General features: G+C 45.4%; 1 protein-coding gene across 1 annotated transcript in view; it reads right to left on the bottom strand.

Moving 5' to 3' along the window:
- Positions 1 to 22,222, bottom strand: part of EGFL6 (EGF like domain multiple 6) — a 66,825-nt gene that overhangs the window by 30,700 nt on the left and 13,903 nt on the right. Inside the window, exons 2-4 of the mRNA XM_047765641.1 lie at positions 13,214 to 13,326; positions 6,593 to 6,685; positions 1,950 to 2,069 (exon numbers count right to left, since the gene is read on the bottom strand). Of these exons, the coding sequence (XP_047621597.1) occupies positions 1,950 to 2,069; positions 6,593 to 6,685; positions 13,214 to 13,326 (326 nt within the window). The remainder of the gene's footprint in view (positions 1 to 1,949; positions 2,070 to 6,592; positions 6,686 to 13,213; positions 13,327 to 22,222) is intronic.

Raw genomic sequence — 22,222 nt, 5'->3', positions numbered from 1 at the left:
TGCACCTGAGGCTTGCAGAAGTTCCTGAGCTAGGAATCGAAACTTTGGCGCAGCAGTGACCTGAGCAGTGACAATGCTGGATCATTAACCTGCTGAGCCACAAGAGGACTTCTATTCTTTTTGTCTTCAGTTGTCTTCTTTTAAAATTACTCTTCAAAATTCACCTCATTCTATCTTTCATTTGCAGGAAGGTATCATTTGGGGCACTAATTAGGATTTCATGGAATGTTTCAGAAACAGCCAGTAGCATATACCTTTTAAAAAAAACGTTAAGTGATTCCTATAAAAGCCTGGAAAGTCGTTACCATGGGGCTGAAGGGTGGGGAGGGGAAGGTTCTGGCGAAGTTCTATTTGCTAGTGGTTACATGGGCGCTGGCTTATAAGAATCCATGAAGCTACCTAATTGCTTCTGGGGGGTTGCTGTTGAGTTTACAACAAGAATTTTTTTTAAGACTCTTTGAATGCCTGCTTTATCTCTTAAGCATGCTTGCTAATGGGGAATCTAGGCGACTAGTGGTGATGGGGCCCTTTGCCCAGGCGGGGAAGCATGAGGACAAGCTGGTGTGGGGGGTGGGTGCAGGGAGCTGAGCTAGAGCCCAGATTTTACAAGTGATGGAGCTCCGGGATGGGCTGGGGAGTCCGTGAGACTCTGCAATTATGGGAAGGTGGCAGAAGGCACAGGCTCTGGGATTGCGGCGGGGTGGGGGGGGGGTGGCTGCGGGGCAGAGGAAAGAGAGATGGGGAGGGAGGAGGGGACCGAGAGAAGCAGGGAGGATGGGTTTGCTTTTCAGCTGCAACATAAAACCTGAAAAGCCTTCCTTCTCACTAAATGAATGGACAGAGACACTTACCCTCCCACAGGACACGGGCTCTCTTTATCGGAGATGGAGACGGGCTTTTCTTTCCAGGAATGTGAATGAGAATGTATTTCCAACAAGAGTCACTGATCTTTGGGTGTGGGGCAAGGGGCGTGAGAAAGGTAGTTGGTGGGAAGAACTGATGTCCCCAAATGGAATCTAAATGTATCACCTTTCTAAAAAAAAATATGCTTATTTTATTCAGTGTGCTTATTTTCATGCAGAAACCCAATACATCCTTGCATACACAGAGACATATAATTTATTTTTCTCCTCAGTCTTTTTATTTAAAAAGTGGCCACAGGGAACTCGACTCAGGATCTTATAATAAACCATAATGGAAAAGAATATGAAGAAGAATGTATATATGTTGTAAATGACGCACTTTGTTGTACAGCAGAAATTAACATAGCATTGTAAATCAAATATACTTCAATAAAAGAAATTTAAAAATGAAAAAAAATAAGTGGCCACAGGAGTTCCTGCTGGGGCACAGTGCGTTAAGAATCCAACTGCAGTGACTGGGGTTGCTGTGGAGACAGGGGTTCAATCACCAACGAGGCGCAGTGGGTTAAAGCATCTTGCGTCACCGCAGCTGTGACATAGGTCGCAGCGGTAGCACGGATTTGATCCCTGGCCTGGGAATTTCCATCTGCTGCAGGTGCAGCCATAAAAAAGAAAAAAAAAATAGTGGCCAGAATAAGAAAATCCATAGAGACATAGAGCAGATTAGTAATTATCAGGGCCTGGGGGGTGGGGGAAGGAGACTGAGTGCCTGCTAATGGGGACGGGGTTTCCTTTTGGGGTGATGAAAATGCTCTAGGCCAGACAGTGGTGATAGGTGGTACAACACCGTGAATGTATGAAATGCCACTGAATTGTACACATTACAATGGTTAAAATGGTGACTATCACAACATAGGTATTTTACCACAATTAAGATGAAGTGCTCAAAGATATTTTAGCCTGGCGCGGCGTTGGAGACTTTGGGTGCTCCCCCCTCAATTACCCAAGTCAACTTTCCCCCAAGCATCAAATGGCAAGAGTCACACCTCCAGGCTGGCTGAGAGCAGGCTAGCTGTTGGAACTTACTGGAACATGTGGCGTCGGCCATGAGCATGTGGCCGCTGAGGCAGAAGCACTTGTAGCTGCCGTGTGTATTCACACACCTGTGTTGGCACGGCCGGGGCTTTACTCCACACTCATTCACATCTGCAGGGGACAGTTAGAAAATGGAGAAACGTGAAGGGAATTGGGAATCGTTCAGATGTGGAACTGGGGTGGCCTCCCTGGACCTCACCCTTGGAGGTGAGTACAGGGCGTGAGGACTCACCCCTTCTCCGATCATCATGAACGGGTTGCTGAGGACGTGGAACAACATGAATGAGCCTACGCTGCTGGAGGGAACGGAAGCGGGTACAACCACTCCAGCAAACTGTCCAGCAGCATCTCCTAAACCTAGATTTAGGCAGACCCATGACCCATCGATTCCGCGCCCGGGTGTACATCCAGCAGAAACATGGATATGTATTCACCACAAATACAGGAACTACAATGATCACAGTGGCACTCTCCTTAATAGCCTCAAACAAGAAAGAATCCAAGTCCCTCCCAACAAAGGACATATAAGCGACGTGTACACTCACGCAACAGAATTCTAGGGCAGTGAGACTGAACAAATTACAACTTTCATAGGTGAAACAGATGTGATATTGAGTGGGAGAAGCTGGATACCAATGAGTACCTTCAAAACCAGGCACCAATAAAATAAACAAAAGCAAACTACGTACAACCACTGTCTGATGTAAGAGCTCAAGATAGAGTTCCCTGTTGGGAGGTGGGGGCAAGTGACTCTTGATCTCAACGCCAGTTACATGGTTGTTTTTGAAAATTCATTGAGTTGTACATCTTTTAATAGATGTACAAGTCTGCATCTTTACTATTTGAGTAAAAAGTTAGAAACATAATTGAGATACTTCTGCCTTTAATGGTGCCCCAGGCAGCCTATGACAGATGCTCATGGCACAGCCTCCTTTCACTTCTTATTTGGGGCAGCCCCATGCTGGCCAAAGGCTCACACCTTTCCAGGAAGAGCCCTGCCAGGCATCTTTTATTGGTGGTGAGGTCACAGGACAACATTTAATCCCATATAATGATGTTCACAGGACGTTGTTAAATAAGAAGGTTGCAAAACTGTGTATATAGATCGACACCAAATTTTTTTAAAAAAACAGAAAAAAAAAGGTCTAAATGTTAATAATGGTTAGCTCCAAGTGGTAAGACTGAGGATGACTTCCTTCTCTGTGGTTTTTAGTGTTTAAACCTAAGAATGAATTAGGAGTTTTTTTTTTTTTTTTTTTTGGCTGTACCCACAGTATGAGGAAGTTCCCGGGTCAGGGATTGAACCAGAGCCACAGTAGTGACAATGCGAAGTCCTTAACCTCTAGGCCACCAGGGAAATCTAGCTTTTTTATTAAAATAAAAAAAATGATACACGAGGAAAATAAAACCTTCAAAGTGATCATGGGTCTTATCTTCAGGAATGTGGCCATGTGGGTTGCTCATGATTTAACTCCCTCAAGAAAGGAGAAAAGAATCAAATTCCATGTGAGACCAAAATTCAGCACAGCAACAGGCAAACTGCATCCTTAAAACTAAAAAAGTGGCAGTTTTTACCGCTACTGAGGATTTTCCAACCTTAGGTGAGGATTTCCCAAGGCATTAGCTGGACATTTGCACTCCGTTCTCCACTGCCAATCCCCTCTATCCTACCATCTCCTGCATGGATCCTAACTGCTTCCAAAGTAGGAAGCGAAAAATGTTTATTGGACATAATGGGGAAGCCAGGAATATCCCATCGCTCAAGCCTAACTCAGAGGTGTCTCTTGGAAGAAGCATTGTGTGAAGAGGCATCAGTTGAAGGTTAAGGCCTGTGGCCATTCGTGGATAAATACGGACTTTGCTCAGGCTGCCCTGGAGCAGGGAGGCTGTGGGGGAAAGACAGTCCCAGATCTGAGCCAAATGGACTGCTCCCTCAAAGCAAATATTTTACTGGGACTTGAAAATCAGCATGAAAAATGCCTTCTCTACTCCAGCTCTCTTGAAAAGGTATCTCGGTACAGAATCAAAGACTTATAGAAAAGCAGGTTTTTCTGCTGTGAAAACCCAGGTAAGGGACACAGCTGAATTATTACTTATGAGAGGCTGACCGCAACACGCCTCTCTCCATCAGTTGGATGCCCTTCTAAGAAGCACCTTAGCGGTGCTGGCCTGTATGGTGCTGGCCTGCATGGTGCTGGTGGTGGGACAGAAGTGAGTCAGAGATTCCTCTCTGAGGCTGCAGGTCTAATAGGGAAAACCAGATCTGACTCCATATTAGATCTGCTCTGCTGCCTGCGCTGGCTCTGCACCTTTTGCAAAAGAATGTTGCCTAGAGCTTGAAATAGATAGGACAGCCTACTCTCAGGGCTCTGACCTTTAAGAATCCATTCATATACAGGTAAAAAGTTGCCGAACAGAGAATGGCAGGTGCCTTGTTGGAAATTTACAGGAACATTGTGACCTGACCTATGGGGACAGACGCAAGAACAAAGGATTTTGACATCAAGAAGTTTGCAGCAACTAACCACACCTCCTCCTTCACTTTGCCTTTAAAAGTGCTTGGCTGAATCCCCTCCAGGAGTTGGGGGTTTTCTGGGCCCAAGCCACCTATCTTCTTGCATGGTCCTGCAAAAACCCTTTCTCAGCTCTAAACTCTGCTGTTTCGGTTGGTGCGGCCTCACTGTATGTTGGGCATATGAACTTGCTTTTAGTAACAGGCTGGCAGCACAAAAACAGGCTATTTCAGCATTGGCAGCAAACCTGTTGGCTTGGCAGCGAGGGCTGCCCACCCTTCTCTGGAACCCCATTTTCCTTTATAGAAGGCTGGCAAGACTTTCTTAAGGGCAGCGGAATTGGATCTGCTGCTCTTTGCTCAACTGTATTATAGGACGGGGACCTTTTCTTAATTAGCGGATTCTTCGTGTCAGACTTCCTCAGCCTCGGCTCTGTGGACATTCGGGACAGATACTTCTTAGTTGTGGAAGCCTGTCCTGTGCACTGGAGGATGCATCTCTAGCCTCTACCCACCGGATGCCAGTGTAACCCCTCCAAATGTCTTCGGACGTTGCCAGATGTCCCTGGTGGAAGGTTTCCAGATGTAGCAAATACAAATACAAGATGCTCAGTTAAATAAGAATTTCAGAAAAGTGACTAATTTTTTTTTTTTTTAGTATACTCTGTCCCATATAATATTTGGAACATACAGCTGCTAATAAATTATTTGGCTGTTTATCTGAAATTGAAATACAAAATAAAATAAACATTAAATTTAAATCTAACAGGGGATCTGTATTTTATCTGGCAATTCTTCCTGGGGGACAAAATTGCCCAGGTTGAGAACCACTGAGATCAATTAATATCTTTAGCCAAACAGCCTATGATAAAAGTCATAAGTTGCCTTTTAAAATACATCAATTACATGAGATCCTGCTGTGTAGCACTGGGAACTTTATCTAGTCACTTATGATGGAGCGTGATAATGTGAGAAAAAGGAATGTATACAGGTATGTGTGGCTGGGTCAACTTGCTGTACAGTAGAAATTTGACAGAACCCTGTAAACCAGCTATAATGGAAAAAATAAAAATCATTAAATAAAAATATCAGTTACAATAAAAATATGTATATCATTCAACCCAGCAATTTCACTTTCACAGATATTTACCCGATAAAAATACTCAAGGGTATAAGGATATACATAGAATGAGGTCTGATTTAGTGTTTAGATAGTGGCAAAAAAATGGGGACAAACATATTTTTTCACTAAAAACTTTTTTCTATATTTTATTTATTTAATATTTTTTGGCTACACTCATGGCATGCAGAAGTTCCCAGGCCAGGGGTCGAACCTGAGCCAGAGCAGTGACCCAAGCCACAGCAGTGACAACACTGAATCCTTGAACCCACCGAGCCACCGAGGGAACTCCTGGGGATCACTTTAAGTTTTTGTTTTTTCTTTCTTTTTCAGCTGAACCTGCAGCATATGGAAGTTCCTGGGACAGGGATTGAAACCGAGCTGCAGCTCTGACCTACGTACACCACAGCTGTAGCAATGCTGGATCCTTAACCCACTGAGCCACAGTGGGAACTCCAACCATTTTTTTTTTAAATATAAAAGAAGAAAGCATTTTCTCTAGGGACTAGGATACAGCCTTAAACAATATGAGATAGCTCTGTCCGTGCTGACCTGCAAAGATGCCCAGAAGGTATTCATGTCTGTGCTCTAATAGAAAAAAACTACAGGGGTGCAGGACAAACTCTTAACTGTGGGGACAGAAGGGAATGAGGATGGACATGTTCACTTTGTAATTTATCCCCTTTTGCACTGTTGGATTTTTTTCTTGAAATAAAAGCTAGGCATTACTTCGGTAGCTTAAAAGTACAATAAACATAATTTGTTTAGAGGGAAAAAAAGGCCTTCTATCTGGCATCTTAACAAAAACATCAGAATGACTTTGATGCTTTCTTCTAGAAGAGACTAACTGAAAAATCTACCCCTGGAACCACTTTCATCGGAAGATGTGAGTTAAAGTCTACAAAATCCTGAGTGCCACACCACGTCCCCAACCCCGATGCACTTCTGCTTCCCAAAGCTCAGGGGTAGGTCTGTATCACCACCCTGCTCTGTCGTACTGACCTTGACTGCAGGTTTTCCCGGTGTATCCTGGAAAGCATCTACATTTGTTTGGTCCCACGCACTCACCGAACTTGCATCCAGGTTCACATGTAGCTGTGGAAAGAAAAGGTGCCTTGATGATAAAGCAACGGCAGTAACTAGCCCAGTGAAATGCACACGTCAAACTCAGCCGCCTTCCGTATGGCAGAGAAATTCATGGTGACATACAGAGGATGATCTGCTTCCTCTCCAGTCTGTTTTCACCTTGAAGGAGTTCCCATGTGGCTCAGTGGGTTAAGGACCCGGCAGTGATTGCTGTGCTTCTGGCTATTGCTATGGCACGGGTTTGGTCCTGGGCCAGGGAACTTCTGCGTGCCGAGGCCAAAAAACAAACAGACAAACCTGTTTTCACTTTCAAGCTATTGGAAGGCGCTGTTGCTTGCAAACTAAATCACTGGCTCCCATCCCTACCGCCCTACCACTCCAGAAGTACAAGCTGATCATAACGTTGCCTGGCACTGCTACACCTCCAGTGGCATTCAGAGAAAAAGAAAGCCTTCCACACCACAGCCAGCCAGCTCTACATGTAAACACAAAAGATTTGATAAAAGGAGTACGATTTGTAAGTTGGAAGAGAGTCCATAGCTATCCTGGGGCAAGTGCCAGGGTCCCTCTCCTTTCGAACGTTTGCTTCTTTTTGCTCTTCCATATTGTCTTTTTCTTTTGAATGATCAAAATCGTTTTGATGCTGTGTGTTATCAGTTAAACAACCCACAGACTGTAGGCAGGGAGGTCTACCTCCAGCCCCAAGGATGGGAACCGAAAGCATGATGACGATGAAGATGATGATGAAGGAAGCATGACAAAAGCAGGATTTATCCTTCTGGGGGGGTTTTGGGCCACGATCAAGGCATGTGGAAGATCCTGGGCCAGGGATCGAACCTGTACCACAGCAGGGACCCAAGCTGCTATGATGACAGATCCTTAACTTGCTGCACCACAAGGGAGTTCCTGTTTTTCTGTTTTATCCACTTTTGTATCCAGATACCTGACACGAATTAGGCACTCAATACTTCTTTGTTTGATGGGCGAAACTGAGGGAGAAACGGCAAGGATAGGCTATGTAACTGATTAGGTTGGATAGCAAGAAAACATAGTCAAAGATGGCGGAAAGTTGGGGTTCTCTTGTGTTCCAGGCCTGGGAACTTCCATATGCCATGGGCACAGTCAAAAAAAAAAAAACCCTCCTGCCATGGAGCAGGGGAAATGAATCTGACTGGGAACCATGAGGTTGCGGGTTTGATCCCTGGCCTCACTCAGTGGGTTAAGGATCTGGCGTTGCTGTGGTGTAGGCCGGCAGCTATAGCTCTGATTTGACCCCTAGCCTGGGAACTTCCATATGCTATGGGTGTGGCCCTAAGAAGACCAAACAAACAAACAAACAAACAAAAAACAAGATGGTGGAAAGTTGGGGTCTAGTTCAAAGGGAGGAGATAGGGGAAAAAGGCTGTAGAAAGGAAAAAAAGGGGGGAAAATGATCAAAGACAAGATGGGGAGAGAGGAAAAAAAAATGAATGAGAGAGAAAGGAGGCATGTAGAGATTCATGGACCCTCACAATTTCTGGATCCAGTAGGAGTTCTGGAAATGGTCAGCCATTGCCCTGGAATACTGCTTACTTCTCTGCCACTGATTCCCTGGCTCATAATAAGTTCACACCTAAGCAAGCCTATCCTTAAAGACTCCAGCATCTTCCATTTTGACCCTAACCCTACTTCTTGTTAATGTCACCATTCATCTCCCAGCTACCTGGACTCAAAGTCTCAGCTGTCTATTTTTTCTTGTCCCCAAACTAATCAGTCACAGCATCCTACCCCTCTATCCCTGTTTCTATCACAAAATCATTAACTTAGCAAATATTTATCTAGCTAATAGGAACCACTTTGCCCACAAATATCTGGAAGATTATACCGCACGCCTCTCTCTCCCCACTTTCCCCACCTCAGCCTGTGACCAGTGCTTCATTGATGCAGGGGTCTAGCAGCCTAGCCTCTGGTTTATGGGCAGGACCAATTCAGTGGCACAATTAACACTAGCCATGGGGTCAGGGTGAAGCCAGACTTCTTTTTTAACTTTTTGTCAGCATATAGAAGTTCCAGGGTCAGGGATCAAATCCAAGCTGCATCTCTGACCTGTGCCCCAGCTGTAGAAATGCTGGATCCTACATAGGGCCGAGGATAGAACCTGTCACCAGGGACAACGCTGTATCTTTTTTTTTTTTTTTTTGTCTTTTTGCCATTTCTTGGGCCGCTCCTGCGGCACATGGAGGTTCCCAGACTAGGGGTCTAATCGGAGCTGTAGCCACCGGCCTACGCCAGAGCCACAGCAACGCGGGATCCGAGCCGCGTCTGCAACCCACACCACAGCTCACGGCAACGCCGGATCGTTAACCCACTGAGCAAGGGCAGGGACCGAACCCGCAACGTCATGGTTCCTAGTCGGATTCGTTAACCACTGCGCCACGACGGGAACTCCAACGCTGTATCCTTAATCTGCTGTGCCGCAGTGGGAGCTCCCAGACTTGCAGCCACATCTTTGTCCAGCTTCTTCCCCTGCTCCCTCACTTCCTTACCCATTTCTCTTGAGAATGCCCCGCAACAGAGTATTCCTACAAGAACCTCCTAGGAAATACGACGTCAAACATGTCGGGAAACTGATATTCCAAAAGTATAGCCCTGATCATGCCACACTTAACACAGAAGTCATCAAATAATCTTTGCTGGGTCCTGAACACAGAACAGGTATCATAACCAGGACCGGGCCTCCAACCGCTTTTGCGGCCTTAGCTTACTCTGCTCTCTAGACATCGGCAACACTGAGGTCAGACTAGACTGCGTTCTATTCTTGAGACCTGCTCTGCACTTTCTGCCTCTTCCTCTCTGTTACCTGACCCTGCGGCATCTCTCTCAACCCTCTGATGGTTCATGACCTCCCAATCCTTCAAGGATTACCTTATATGGCACCTCATCCCAGAAGCTTTCACAGATGTCTCCAGGCACACGTGAATTTCCACTCAGCTTTGAGAAGGTCACAGAACTTCTGCCAGCTCCACCCATGAAACTGACCAGCCTCCATCTCACTAAATAATTAGGCCTATGTGCTGCCTCTCTCCTTGACTTCTATCCACTTGATTCTAAGTGCCTTGTGCACGGGGACTTGAACATTCATCTGGGTTTCTCCTGCTGTGTTTAATAGTGTTGGGAAGATGTTAGATCCTTAAATAGTTTTGTTCGATAAATAGAGCAAATGGTGTAGAACTTTTAACAGGGAAACATTTTATAGCTCGGAATAGATCATAAGTGAGAAGGTAAGGGGAAGAAAATGCTGCCCAGCAAAAGTTTTCCCCTTTTGGAAACAAACGAGATAGAATTTGATTTCCACTGTCTATTTTGTTATGTTTATGTCCTTGGAGAGGTAGCTTTAAGTCTACATGTTAGAAAAAGACATCTTTTATTTTTCTAAGCCGTGAAGACCTGATTGTTCCCTGGAAAGTTATTTCCAATGGAGCCCAGACAGGAAAATCCAGGATTAATGCCAAAAAGAACAGAGGAAAAGTGGTGAATAATATCCTTGCTGCTAGAAGGTCAATGCTCCAGAAAGATGTTTTCAATTTACAGTAATTTTGGATCTGAGATTAGCACAGCCAATCCACAGCACAAGCAAATTCTGTTTATGTCTAAAATGGCCTGATATTTAAGTGTGCTTTCGATAAAGGAAGCTCTCTCATTCAACTCGGGCCGCAAACACCTCCGTCTATTGCTTTTCACTAGCAATTAGGTCATGGACAATATCTTATCCCATCTTGCTAACTGACTAACATGTGAAGATCACTTCGAATGATACTGGCTGTGGAGCAGGGCCTGCTCTGGCACCGAGGCAGGGCTTTTGGAGGGATGAAGGGTGAGGAGACGAGGGAGGCGAAGGTCTGGGCGGACCGGGACCTCACGGGCTGCGGTCTGGCTCTGCTTGTTGGGGCAGGTTGGCATGTGTTTGCATCCCCAGCTTAGAAGTGAGAGCCCTGGTAACCAGGAACTAACTACCTTGGTATTCGGTGCTTCAAGGAGCCTATGACTTTATCATCAAGAAGGACCATGCCAATTGGATGTTACAAAAAAAATCCCTGCATTTTAATAGGTCAACATTTGACTGGAGCAGAGGGCAGCTGACCACCTCTTTGTCTTGCCAAACGTGCACAGAGAGCGTTTTCCTTGAATCCCCCTTAACATCCTGCTTTCAGTTCTTTCCTGCCGAGGGTGTGAGTCCACAAAAGCACTGAGCATGTGGCAGGCCTGTGGTCCGTGGCCAAAGTGCTCTGATGGAGTTACAGAGCAACCCTTCCCAAACGCCAAAGCGCCCCCTCATTTATTCGCCAGTGACACGCAAGTTTTACGGCAGGAGGTGCTGAGGTTCGTGCGACTGTAAGAGATTTCAAAATCAGGCAGCCCACGTGGTTTTTGCCCCTTTCCACCTGACTGACTTCAAATACAAATGTGTCATGTTGTGTCTAGAAAAAGAATAAAGCAGCATTAAACTCCCCCGTCACCTGGTGCTTTGACGGAAGAGGTCAGCAATGAGAGCGACTGGTCCTTTTCAGGTCAAGGGTAACAGAAGGTATTTTCTCTGTGTTCCAGGTAATGAGCGCAGCCTTTATGCATGTGCTCCTTACCTCCAAGGTAGGTGTTCACATTTCCATGTCGCAGAGGAGGAAATGGAGCCTGAGCGCGCTTACCTACCTTGCCCAAGGTCAACCACAGCATCCCGGTTCTCAAGACAATGCCCTTGATCTTGACACTATAAATGCAGTCAGCGTGAGGACTGCCCTTTCTAACTGACAAAGTCCCAGGGGGATGTTCTAACTTTCTTTCTCTAGGGAGGCAACGATGAGCTCCACATATTTTTTTCTAGTATCTTCATACTCTTGCCATCTAATCTATCTCATCACAAGGAAATGGTGACCATGGAAGGTTTTCCCTAATATCGAGCATGTGAGAGCAACACCAATGTCCTCGAAATTTCATGGATTCCGACATGATCATGTTCTAACCTCACCTATGGTCTACCCAGATTTTTTTTTTTTTCTTTTTATGGTCGCATCTGCGGCATGTGGAAGTTGTTGGGCCAGGGATCGAATCGGAGCTGCAGCTGCCAGCCTACACCATAGCCACGGCAACACCAGATCCAAGCCACATCTCCGACCTATACCATAGCTCACGGCACTGCCAGATCCTTAACCCACTGTGTGAATCCAGGGATCAAATCCACATCTTCCCTGAGACTATGTCAGGTCCTTAACCTGCTGAGCCACAACAGGAACTCCCACCCAGATATTTCTGAACCAGCTGAAGAGGAGGATATTGGGGCATGGAGAGACCAGCAAAAAGGAGAACAGTTATTCTTAAAAAACTGCCTACATTTCCGTGCTTGACAGTATAATCCAATATGACTCACACCAGTGCCTGAAGTATATGGGACATGCAGTTGGGTGTTTATTCCCTCTAACAGATAAAGGATTTGGGTTCAGGCCTATGCCACATACTAGGGACACAAGGACCCTGAAGCCAAATTCCTGCCCTGAAGAAATGCAACCCTAGTCGGAGAGTCAAAAGAGTGCAGATTTGATTTGAGTGTTGATTATTACAGAAAGTCATGCAGAAAACAAAGCAATACAAATCTCTGTATTCATCCCTCACCTTTCCAGCTCTCTTGAAATTATCAGAGGCCTTTTTTGGACTTCCTAACACATGGACTGAAAAACAATGTCCAAGGCAAATAATGGTAGTTTGAAATCTATACAAAAGAACCACGCATATCTTGCCTATATGGAGGTATGCCTTGAAACCATATAGACTCTAATACAATAGGAGTTTCTGTTGTGGCTCAGCCGGTTAAGAACCCCACATAGTGTCCATGAGGATGTGGGTTCGATCCCTGGTCTCACTCAGTGGCTTAAAGATCTGGTGCTACCATGAACTGTGGTGTAGGTTGCACACATGGCTCAGATCCCACGAGCCTCAGATGCAGGTCCGATTTGACTCCTAGCCCGAGAACCTACATATGCCACAAATGCAGCCGTAAAAAGCAAAAAAAAAAAAAAAAAAAAATTTAAGTGAGAAAAAAAAAAAAGAAGAAGAAACTGGTACAATAGACTTAAAAATGTGAGTAACCAAACTATAAAATAAGCGGCTTACTTTTACATTTGTGACCGAAGCCTACTGGTTGAGTGATTCATTATCAATAAGTGAGTTTCATTAGAAATCAACTCTAATTCCAAAGAGGTATTTATTGACCAATTTCTGCCCAACTCAGATCACAACAAAAAGAGTAACCAACAACCCAGCCAGACTCACTAAGATAACAGAAACAAGTGACAAGACAAAGCCCCTGAAATAAATCATGCCTAGGGTATCGGCACCAGCTCTATTTTGAATGGGAAGAGATCCCACAGAAGCCCAGACCTTGGGTGCTAGTGGTGACCCATGTCCCTCCTCTGGGGAACCCACTGGCAATCTGGCAACAGCTTATGGGGTCACAAATAAAAGCCTAAGGACGCAGGCTCACTACCTGGTCTGAGTTTTTACATTTACCTTCACAGACTCCCTTGCTGCTCCTCCTCCAGCCATAGCAGCAGGCCAGGGTGGTTCCATAGCGACAGACCCCGGGCTGGAGTGACAGTGCCAACAACCCGTGATTCCTTGGACTGCGGATAAAGAGCCACATGTTAGTATTTAGCAAACAGAAAGGGCAAGGGAGACCCTGTCATGCTATTAAACCGACAGGACCATGACAATCACCTGGTTAATTTCCATAAACCTGCTAGAAATACGAGATGGGATTCTGAAAACCTGAATTTGGGGTTGCCCGCCTCTGCCACCATCCCTCGCCAGGCTTCCCCAATAATGAGTGTCATCCATTTCCTTCTTCTCCAGGGTGAAAAGAATTGGGGTGACATCATCTATAAAACGAGGACACACGAAAGCGGCCAAAAATGTCTGTTTCTGAACCTTGCAAATGGCTAATTTTCAAATCTGCTCTGTACAGACACAGTGCCTACCAGGTCTGTGTCTGCTTCAGCCCCGAGTGTGGTAACGTGACTGCCGGGCCCCATGGCTTTGTCCCAGACAAGAGTGCTGTGCTTTTATCCCACTGGCCACTTGGGAACCATTGAGCAAACTGCAATCTCAAAATCTTGACACACTATAGATGGTTAAAGCTGGGAAGCTTCTAGAGATCCTGCACTGAAGGTCTCTCGTGTCACAGATGAGCAAACTCCAGGCCAAAGGATCAGAGTCACAGCCCCAGCAGAGCTGTGCCATGTCAGGGATTCCAGCCCATGGTGCCTTCTTGATCCTGTGAACACAATTCATTCTACCCTTTAACTGTAGAGCAGGGGTCAGCGAACATTCTCCACAACGGATCAGACGGTAAGTCGTTTAGGCTTTGTGGGCCATAGGGTCTTTGTCCAAGTGCAAAGGGAGCCACAGGTGGGCGTGGCCATGTTCAATAAAACTTTACTGAGGGACCCTGACATGTAAATTTCACATACTTTTCATGCATCATGCAAGAGTCTTTTGGTTTAGCTTTATCATTTAAAAAGGTAAAAACCAATCTTAGCTCAAGGGTCACACAGAAACAGAGGGCTACCCAGCCTTGGCATGTGGGCTGCAGTTTGCCAACCTTGACCTAGAGGCCGGAGACAGTGGGCCCCGCTCCCACGTGTCATGACTGGAGCTGGCTGTGTGCTCACCTACTCCCTGGTCGGGCACTGCACAGGGTTGCTACCAGATTCTGGAAGAAAAGGCTTAAGTTGTGTATTGTGTGGATGGCTGGGGGTGTTTCCTCACGCAAAAGGCTTCCTGGGCGCTTAAAGAGGCAAAGAGGACACACTGTACCACGTGCTTTCGGCTGCACAACTGACTTCTCCGCAAGTTAATCATATCTTGGTCAAGGTCAGGAGGTTTAACAACCCTGCAGGTGTCCCTTGTGGTCTGCTCCTCCCAGCAACTTGGCTCTCAGTGGAGAGCTGTAAAGGTGTGGTCTGGGGCGTTTCATTAACTGAGGACTCCAAATGCAAGAAAGATTTTATGCCTGACTTTTTTTTTTTGAAAGGGACTTTTTTCCCCCCATCCTCCAAGGGAATTAATTTGGGGGATTTATAAGTCATTCACTGGAATCATTCAGAACGGGGCTTTTCGACCTCTGCATGACTGATATTTGGGGCCAGATTAATCTTTGTTGTTGGAGGCTGCGCTGGGGATCTCAAAATGTTCAGCAGCATCCTCTATAGCTTCTACCTGTAGAACTAGAAGCAGCCATCCCCCCAGCTGTGTCAGCCAAAACTGTCTCTAGACATCGTGGAATGTTCCGTGGGAGGCAAAACTGTCCCCTGTTAAGTGTCAAGGAATTAAAATGAAACATTTGTTGAGCATTTACTATATTCTAAGCAATGCCTTAGGCACACAGAATGATTAAAAACACCCAAGGCATTCAGGCTGTGGTGCGTGGGTTAATGATCTGGCTTGTCTCTTTGGAGACACTGGCTCAATTCCCCAGCCTGGCACAGTGGGTTAAGGGTCTGGCATTGTCGCAGCTGTGACACAGGTCACAGGTGCGGCTCGGATTCAACGCCTGGCCCGGGAACTTCCATATGCAGCAGGCGCAGCCAAAAACGGAAAATGAAAAAGAAAAAAAAGAGAAAGACCCCAGCTTTATGGAGTTCCCACTATGGCACAACAGGTTAAGGATCCAGCATTGTCTCTGAGGCAGCATGGGTTCAATCCCTGGCCTGGTGCAGTGGGTTACAGATCAGGCAATGCTGTAGCTGTAACGTAGGTCGCAGCTGCGGCTTGGATCTGATCCCTGGCCTGGGAACTTGCACATGCCTCGTCGGGTGCAGCCGGGGTGGGGTGGGGTGAGGGGAGACCGAGCTTTGCCCTATTAAGTTCACAGTCTATTGTACACGGATACGTTCCAGTATAGGGCAACATAGGAAGTATCGATGCTATGCTCTCCGAAAAAGTTTTGACTGAGAAATGATAGAGCCATCCACCCTAATCTAATCTAGCTATTACTAACACTTCTCAAAGGGCTATCAAAATCTTGACCTGGTCTGTATGTAACTAACGATCTCCAAACAAGAAATTGTGGACAAGTGAATATAAAGTGTCCTGAGTAAGTAAATGCTACTCCAAACACCATGATGTACTGAAGACGCTTTTTTTAGGGTAGCATTTTAAAAATTGAGATATAACTTACATAATATAAAAGGCACCATTTTCAGGGGTTTCTCACATATTCACTGGGTTATGAGGCCATCAGCACCATCCAATTCTGGAACACTTCCCTCACTCCAAAAAGAAACCCCGAACCTAACAGCAGTGAGTCCCAATTCTCCCCTCCCTCCATCCACTGGCAACCACACATTGACATTTTGTCCCTGGATTTTCCTATTCTGGACATTTCACATAAATACAAGCATTTTCTACGCGGTCTTGGTATGTCTGGCTGTTTTCATTTAGCCTGTTTTCAAGGTTTATCTACTTGGCGGCATGTAAGAGTATTTCATTCCTTCGTTCCTTCCTACTGCGAAACAACATTCCATTGTATGAACGAACCACCTTTGTTTATCTGTTCATCAGCTGATGGACATTTGGGTTGTTTCTACTTTTTGGCTATGATGAATAATACTCTTATGAACAACTGTGTACTAGTTTTCTTTTGAACATATACCTTCATCCCTCTTGGGTATATACCTAGGAGTGAAACTGCTGGGTCACAGGGCAACTCCATGTTTAACCTTTTGAAGAAATGCCACACTGTTTGCCAAGATGGCCTCATCAACTTCCATTCCCACCAGCAATGTATGAGGATTCCAATTTCTTCACGTTCTCACCAGCACTTGCTATTGTCCACTTTTTAACGGCAGCCATTTGAATGGTTGAGAAATAGTATTTCATGGTTTGTTTTTTTTTGTTTTTTTTGTTTTTTTTTTAGGGCTGCACCCGTGGCATATGAAGGTTCCCAGGCTAGGGGTCCAATCAGAGCTACAGCTGCCAGCCTACGCAGGATCTGAGCCACATCTGTGACCTACACCACTGCTCATGACCATGCCAGAGCCTTAATCCACTGAGCGAGGCCAGGGATGGAACCTGAAACCTCATGGTTCCTAGTTGGATTCGTTTCTGCTGCGCCACGACGGCAACTCCAGTATCTCATTATGGTTTGACTTGCATTTCCCTGATGGCTAATGATGTTAAGCATCTTTCATGTGTTCCTTGGCCTTTTGTGTGCTTTCTTTGGAGAAAGGTCTATTCAGGTCCTTTGGCCATTTTTCAATTGGGTTATTTGTATTGAAGCCCTTAAGAGATGAACACAAAGATTGAAACTAATTGGTAAAACCAGCTACCCCCATACCCTGGTGAATAAGGTAATATAACTTATACTATCTCATGCTGCCAAAAGAAAATCTTCCACCTAGATCCTCAGAGACTCAGCTGCTTGTACTAAAATTTGACAAAGTGCCCACCTCCATTTTCTCTTCCTTTAACAACATGGAGCTGTTGTTTAAGCAGCAACGTGGAAGGAAAAACTCATCTTGCCTGGGAAAGAAGACGAAGGCAGCACAGGGGAGCTGCAACTACAGGTGGATTTAAAAAGAAAACAAGATAAACAGTAAAGCTATATGGGGGGGGGTGGAAATTCCATATTTTAACAAGGAATATGGGATTCATTTAATTACGTTTTGGTCTATCAACAAAACCTTACAGATGACTGCCAACTTCTTGACCGCTGGTTTGCAAACAATACGCTCCCCAACCCCAGAAGGAAAGGCCTTCCCTATTTCCTGATGCCAAAAACCCCAGCTTTATCCTCAACAGGGCGTTGGTATGTAATGAGCACTGTGCTAGGTACCAGCACACAGAGATGAACATGGCAGACAAGGTCCCTAATATGAGCTGTTAGACAAGAGGGTGAGGGTAACAGACACGAAACACGGTCAGCTACAGAAGCTTAAAGCAAAGACGCATAACCTAGTCAAAAGGACCCAAGATGTTCTCTCTGAGGGTGCAACCTTGACATGAGCCTGAAGGCAAATAGCGGTCAACCACATGGAGCGAGGGAAAGAATATTACGGGCAGAGGTAACAGAATGAGTGCAGGCCAAGAGGCAAGAGATACCATGCTTGTGCTTGAAAAACTGACAGACCAGGGGGAGGGAGATGGGCCACATCACAGACAGTCTTCTGAGTTAAGTTAGGGCTGTGGTGTCTTCTATCCTAACAGTCGGCAACAGGGCAGCACTGGCGGGTTTTAGGTGGGAAAGTTATTTGGCAAGAATTCCCTCTAGAAAAATATCATCGGATCTGTGAAAGAGACCAGAGGGAGGCAGAATGGAAGCAGGGATAGCAGTCGGCTTGGAAGAGAGAGTCTAGTGGCTTTGACTGGAACACTAGCAGGGGAGGTGGGGACTTGGTAATGGATTTGAATCATTCATTCAGTCATTCAACAAGTATTTCTTATGCACCTACAATGTATCCGGCACTGGGTGAGTCTCCAGAAGTTCAGCAGCAACCAAGGGCCCATTCTGTCTCTGCCCTCGTGGAAATCATATTCTGGTCCACTGGGTGTGGAGTGTGAGAAGGATGCGTTTTTGGGTAGGCGGCTATGTTGTATTTCTAGGATGAGGAATATAGATGGAGGAACATGTTAGGGAACAGGGGAAATGATGAGTTTTCTTTGGGACTTGCTGCTTTTGAGGGCTCACGAGACAGCCAGTCAAGGGGTGGAGAGGTTGTAGAGGAAGTTGGACATTTGGGCCGGAAGTTCAAGAGGCAGGACTGGACTTGGAAGTCAGGTGCAGGTTGTTCGTTACTGAGTCTAAGAGAATGGAGGTGGTATAAGAAGCGAAGGAGCCCCATGGAAATGTATGCATATGTGAGGTGGGCCAAGGAGGAGGAAGGTCCAGAAAGACTCAGGTAATGCTAAGAAAGGTAAAAGGAACAGTGGGTGAGTGTGGTGCCAGGAAAGCCAAGTGCAGAGTGTCTCTAGAAAGAGAGCAGGATCAGGGAGTTCCTGTCGTGGCGCAGTGGTTAACGAATCCGACTAGGAACCATGAGGTTGCGGGTTCGGTCCCTGCCCTTGCTCAGTGGGTTAAGGATCCGGCGTTGCCGTGAGCTGTGGTGTAGGTTGCAGACGCGGCTCGGATCCTGCGTTGCTGTGGCTCTGGCGTAGGCTGGTGGCCACAGCTCCGATTAGACCCCTAGCCTGGGAACCTCCATATGCCGCAGGAGCGGCCCAAGAGACGGCAAAAAGACCAAAAAAAAAAAAAAAAAAGAGAGAGCAGGATCAGCTCTGATGCTAAGAGGCCGATACAGCATGGTGGTTAGGACTGTGATCTCCTGAGTTTGAATTCCAGCCCTACTACATGTTCACCTGTGACCTCCAGCCAATTACTTCACCTTCCTATGCCCCAGCTACAGTGCTTCTTACATGGGGAGAACAAAAGGATTTTTGTGATCATGAAATTATTTAATATGTATAGAGGGCTTGGGACAGTAAACCTCCCTAATCAAATGCTTTGATGAGCACTAGTTACAGAATTAGTATTAGAGGTGTTGAATAAGGTATAAAGTTTCAAACTGCCATGGGCTCTTAATTAAATGTCTCAGTTTGAACTAGGTGTCAGCTTTAGTCTGAACCCTCTGAGAAGCAGAAACCAAGATGGGCTCAAACGTATAAGGATGCTATTAGGGGAAAGGTCTGTAAGAGCAATGGGATGGGAGCTGGGGAAGGCGGGGAGAGCCAAGGGACCACCAGGTAATTCGGACCCTGAGTGAAGGAGAGGGAAGGGGGTGTTGCATGGAGGGGTCCAAGGCTGCTGGGCAAAGCTGAAGGGGAGTCCTAAAGCCAAGGTCAACCTTCAGAGGAGAGTCCTGTTTCCCACAAGAGGTCCTGCCTTAGCATTCCTGCCCCGCTCAGCCTGGAAGGAGGCAGGGCAAGGAGAGCCCATGAGAGGCATGGCCTTGCTCCGAGGTGGTGATGGATTTCCACGAGCTGAGCAGTTGAGGGCCCTTGGTCAACTATGCTCCCAGCAGTTGGAGGCCCGCAAGTCACCTTCTCGTGGCTGCCATAGTTTCTGTGTGACTTTACTCTTTCATATATGTGGGAATCAATTTTTACAGTAAGGGGAGATTGTCAAAGAATTCCACCTTACAGAGAGTGCCCTTAGATACCATCCAGTTCTAACCTATCATCTTACACATGAACAAACTAAGGCCAAGAAAGCCTGGCTAATTTCACTGGTATTAGAAGTCAGAGGGGAACACATGTCACCGAACTACTAAAGGGGAGAAGACTATGCCACTAAAAGATGCCTCTTTGGCACAAGGATAATTCTGAGCTGTTTATTTTTAAGAACAGCAAACACAGGAGAAGTTACCCTTTTGTGAGTGACGTTTACAGTTACAAGGGAAATGTCCATTTGGAAGCAAGCCTCCCTCTCTGTCCCAGGAAGAGAAAGATGATTCTACAGCTCAAGAAACAGCTATGGATGGAGAAGGCGCTGATTCAAATCTGTACACAACCTTATCCTGGTTTACGGTGCTTTGCCTGACAACCTCCCATAACTGGCTCCCCCACCCCCAACATCTCCTTTTGTCTTGACTTGGAGATGGTATCGGAGGTGGTGGCTTGGGCCCTGTGGGGAAGTTTCTCAGTTTTTTTCCTGGGTCTCTTCCGTGTATACAGCAGGCATACATGTTATTAAACTTCTGTTTTTCTCCTGTTCATCCGCCTTTTATTAGTGAAGGGGGAACAGCTCAACCCGCAACCTAAAAGGGTGGAGGGCAAATTGTTTTTCCTCCCCCTACATTATTCACCTGTCCATCTACCCAATTTATTCACCCCAAGTTGATTACATAACTACGTGCCAGGCACCATACTAGGCACTGAGACACTAGAAGTAAATCAAAACAGCTCCTGGCCACAAAGAATTGAGAGAGAAAGATGGGCGAGTAAACAGATAATTACACTCCAATGTGATGACTGTTACCAAAAAAGTAAGCTCTCAGGAACTAGGGGAAGATACAGAAGTCCTTAGATTAGATGGGTGGGTGAGGGGTTTTCCATGGGCAATGGGGCCTAATATGAATTCTGGTGATTGGTGGGAAGAAGTTACAATAAAGAAGTCCTGGGGTTGTAACATACAGCCAAGAACTATAGTTAAAAATACTGTTTACACGTTTGAAAGTTGCTAAGATAGTGACTCTTAAAAGTTCTCATCACAAGAAAAAAAAATCTGTAACTATGCATGGTGACAGATGTTAACTAGACTTATTGGAAGGATTGTTTTTGCAATGTATACGAACACTGAATCATCATGTTGGACATGTGAAATTAATATAATGTTATATGTCCATTATAACTCAAGAAAAAAAAAAGATTATTGAAACTGTTAAATGTGAAATCACCAAGAACAAAACTGAAATCTGTTGAAACAGCATTTCTTTTTTGTTTACTTAGAAACTTTGGCGAAACGGCCCAGGATCCCCTGTACAGGTGGTTGAGCCCATTTCATATGTACTGGTCAAAGTCAATTACTTTTGATTGTCGAGCATACTGCCTGGGGTTAAGTAACAGGAGAAAGTTTCCAGAAGGTGAAATTCATATATTGTTTGCACATTACCACAGCTCTCCAGAGAAACCCTCTTTCTCGAGTTTTATTGCTTGCACATGCTTGCTTTTAGGTGAAAAGGTGAAACTGAGAAATCTGAGGTGTATTCATTTCTCCCTAGCCATCATTTTTGACACCGTACAAAGTATCACTTGTAAACGTCTCCAAAATATTAATGACTAACACTTGGGCCATCAAACACTTGTTAATAAAGTCCGATTGCTTTGGTTCACAAAGTAAGATTTCCACTGTAAGGAGTCCCTCCCCCAGTCACAAATACATTTCAGAATTACAGCTCTGTTGGAAGAGAGCAGAAATCTGTCATTAAATCTAGCCTTATTCTCCTTTGTTTTAAAAAATGGCAACAACAGTTAAAAATCAACTTGGTGACTGAGAACTACAACATGGATTGTGATATTCAGGCAACTATAGCAAACTGGAAAACAGCAGTTCAGCCTCCAGCTGCTCTGTGGATGCAGTGGCGGGTTCCGTGCATATTTTCTAAAGGGGAGCAAGCAGCTTGAAAGAACAACGTAGGAAAAACCATCAGAGGAGAACAACGTAGGAAAAACCATCAGAGGCCCATGTGGGTCCATAAATGAGCAGCATGCCTTTTATTTAATTGGGTGCACCTGTCCATGCATGCACCCACTTTCGAGAGATGGCTTCAAAGGGACAGCTGCAAATGGGATTTTACTGGTTTAATCATCAAATTCTACCTCCAGCCAGGAAAATGGGAAGACAGTTTAAAGGAGGGAAATCACTAGTGGACAAGAAGGGCTAATGATTACTTGCTGATTTGTAGATGCTGGAGGAAATTAATGTGTTACACCCAAAGTCCAGTTCTGCATTCTGGGCTTGCCAGTTTTTTAAACTTCACATATGCAGCTATTTAAAATTATGGATAAAAAGAAAATTAATTATTG

This window comes from Phacochoerus africanus, chromosome X (genome assembly GCF_016906955.1).
Source record: "Phacochoerus africanus isolate WHEZ1 chromosome X, ROS_Pafr_v1, whole genome shotgun sequence".
Classification (NCBI taxonomy): Eukaryota; Metazoa; Chordata; class Mammalia; order Artiodactyla; family Suidae; genus Phacochoerus; species Phacochoerus africanus.
The sequence above is the reverse complement of the archived record's forward strand: the minus strand, read 5'-3'. Positions and strand labels throughout refer to the sequence as shown.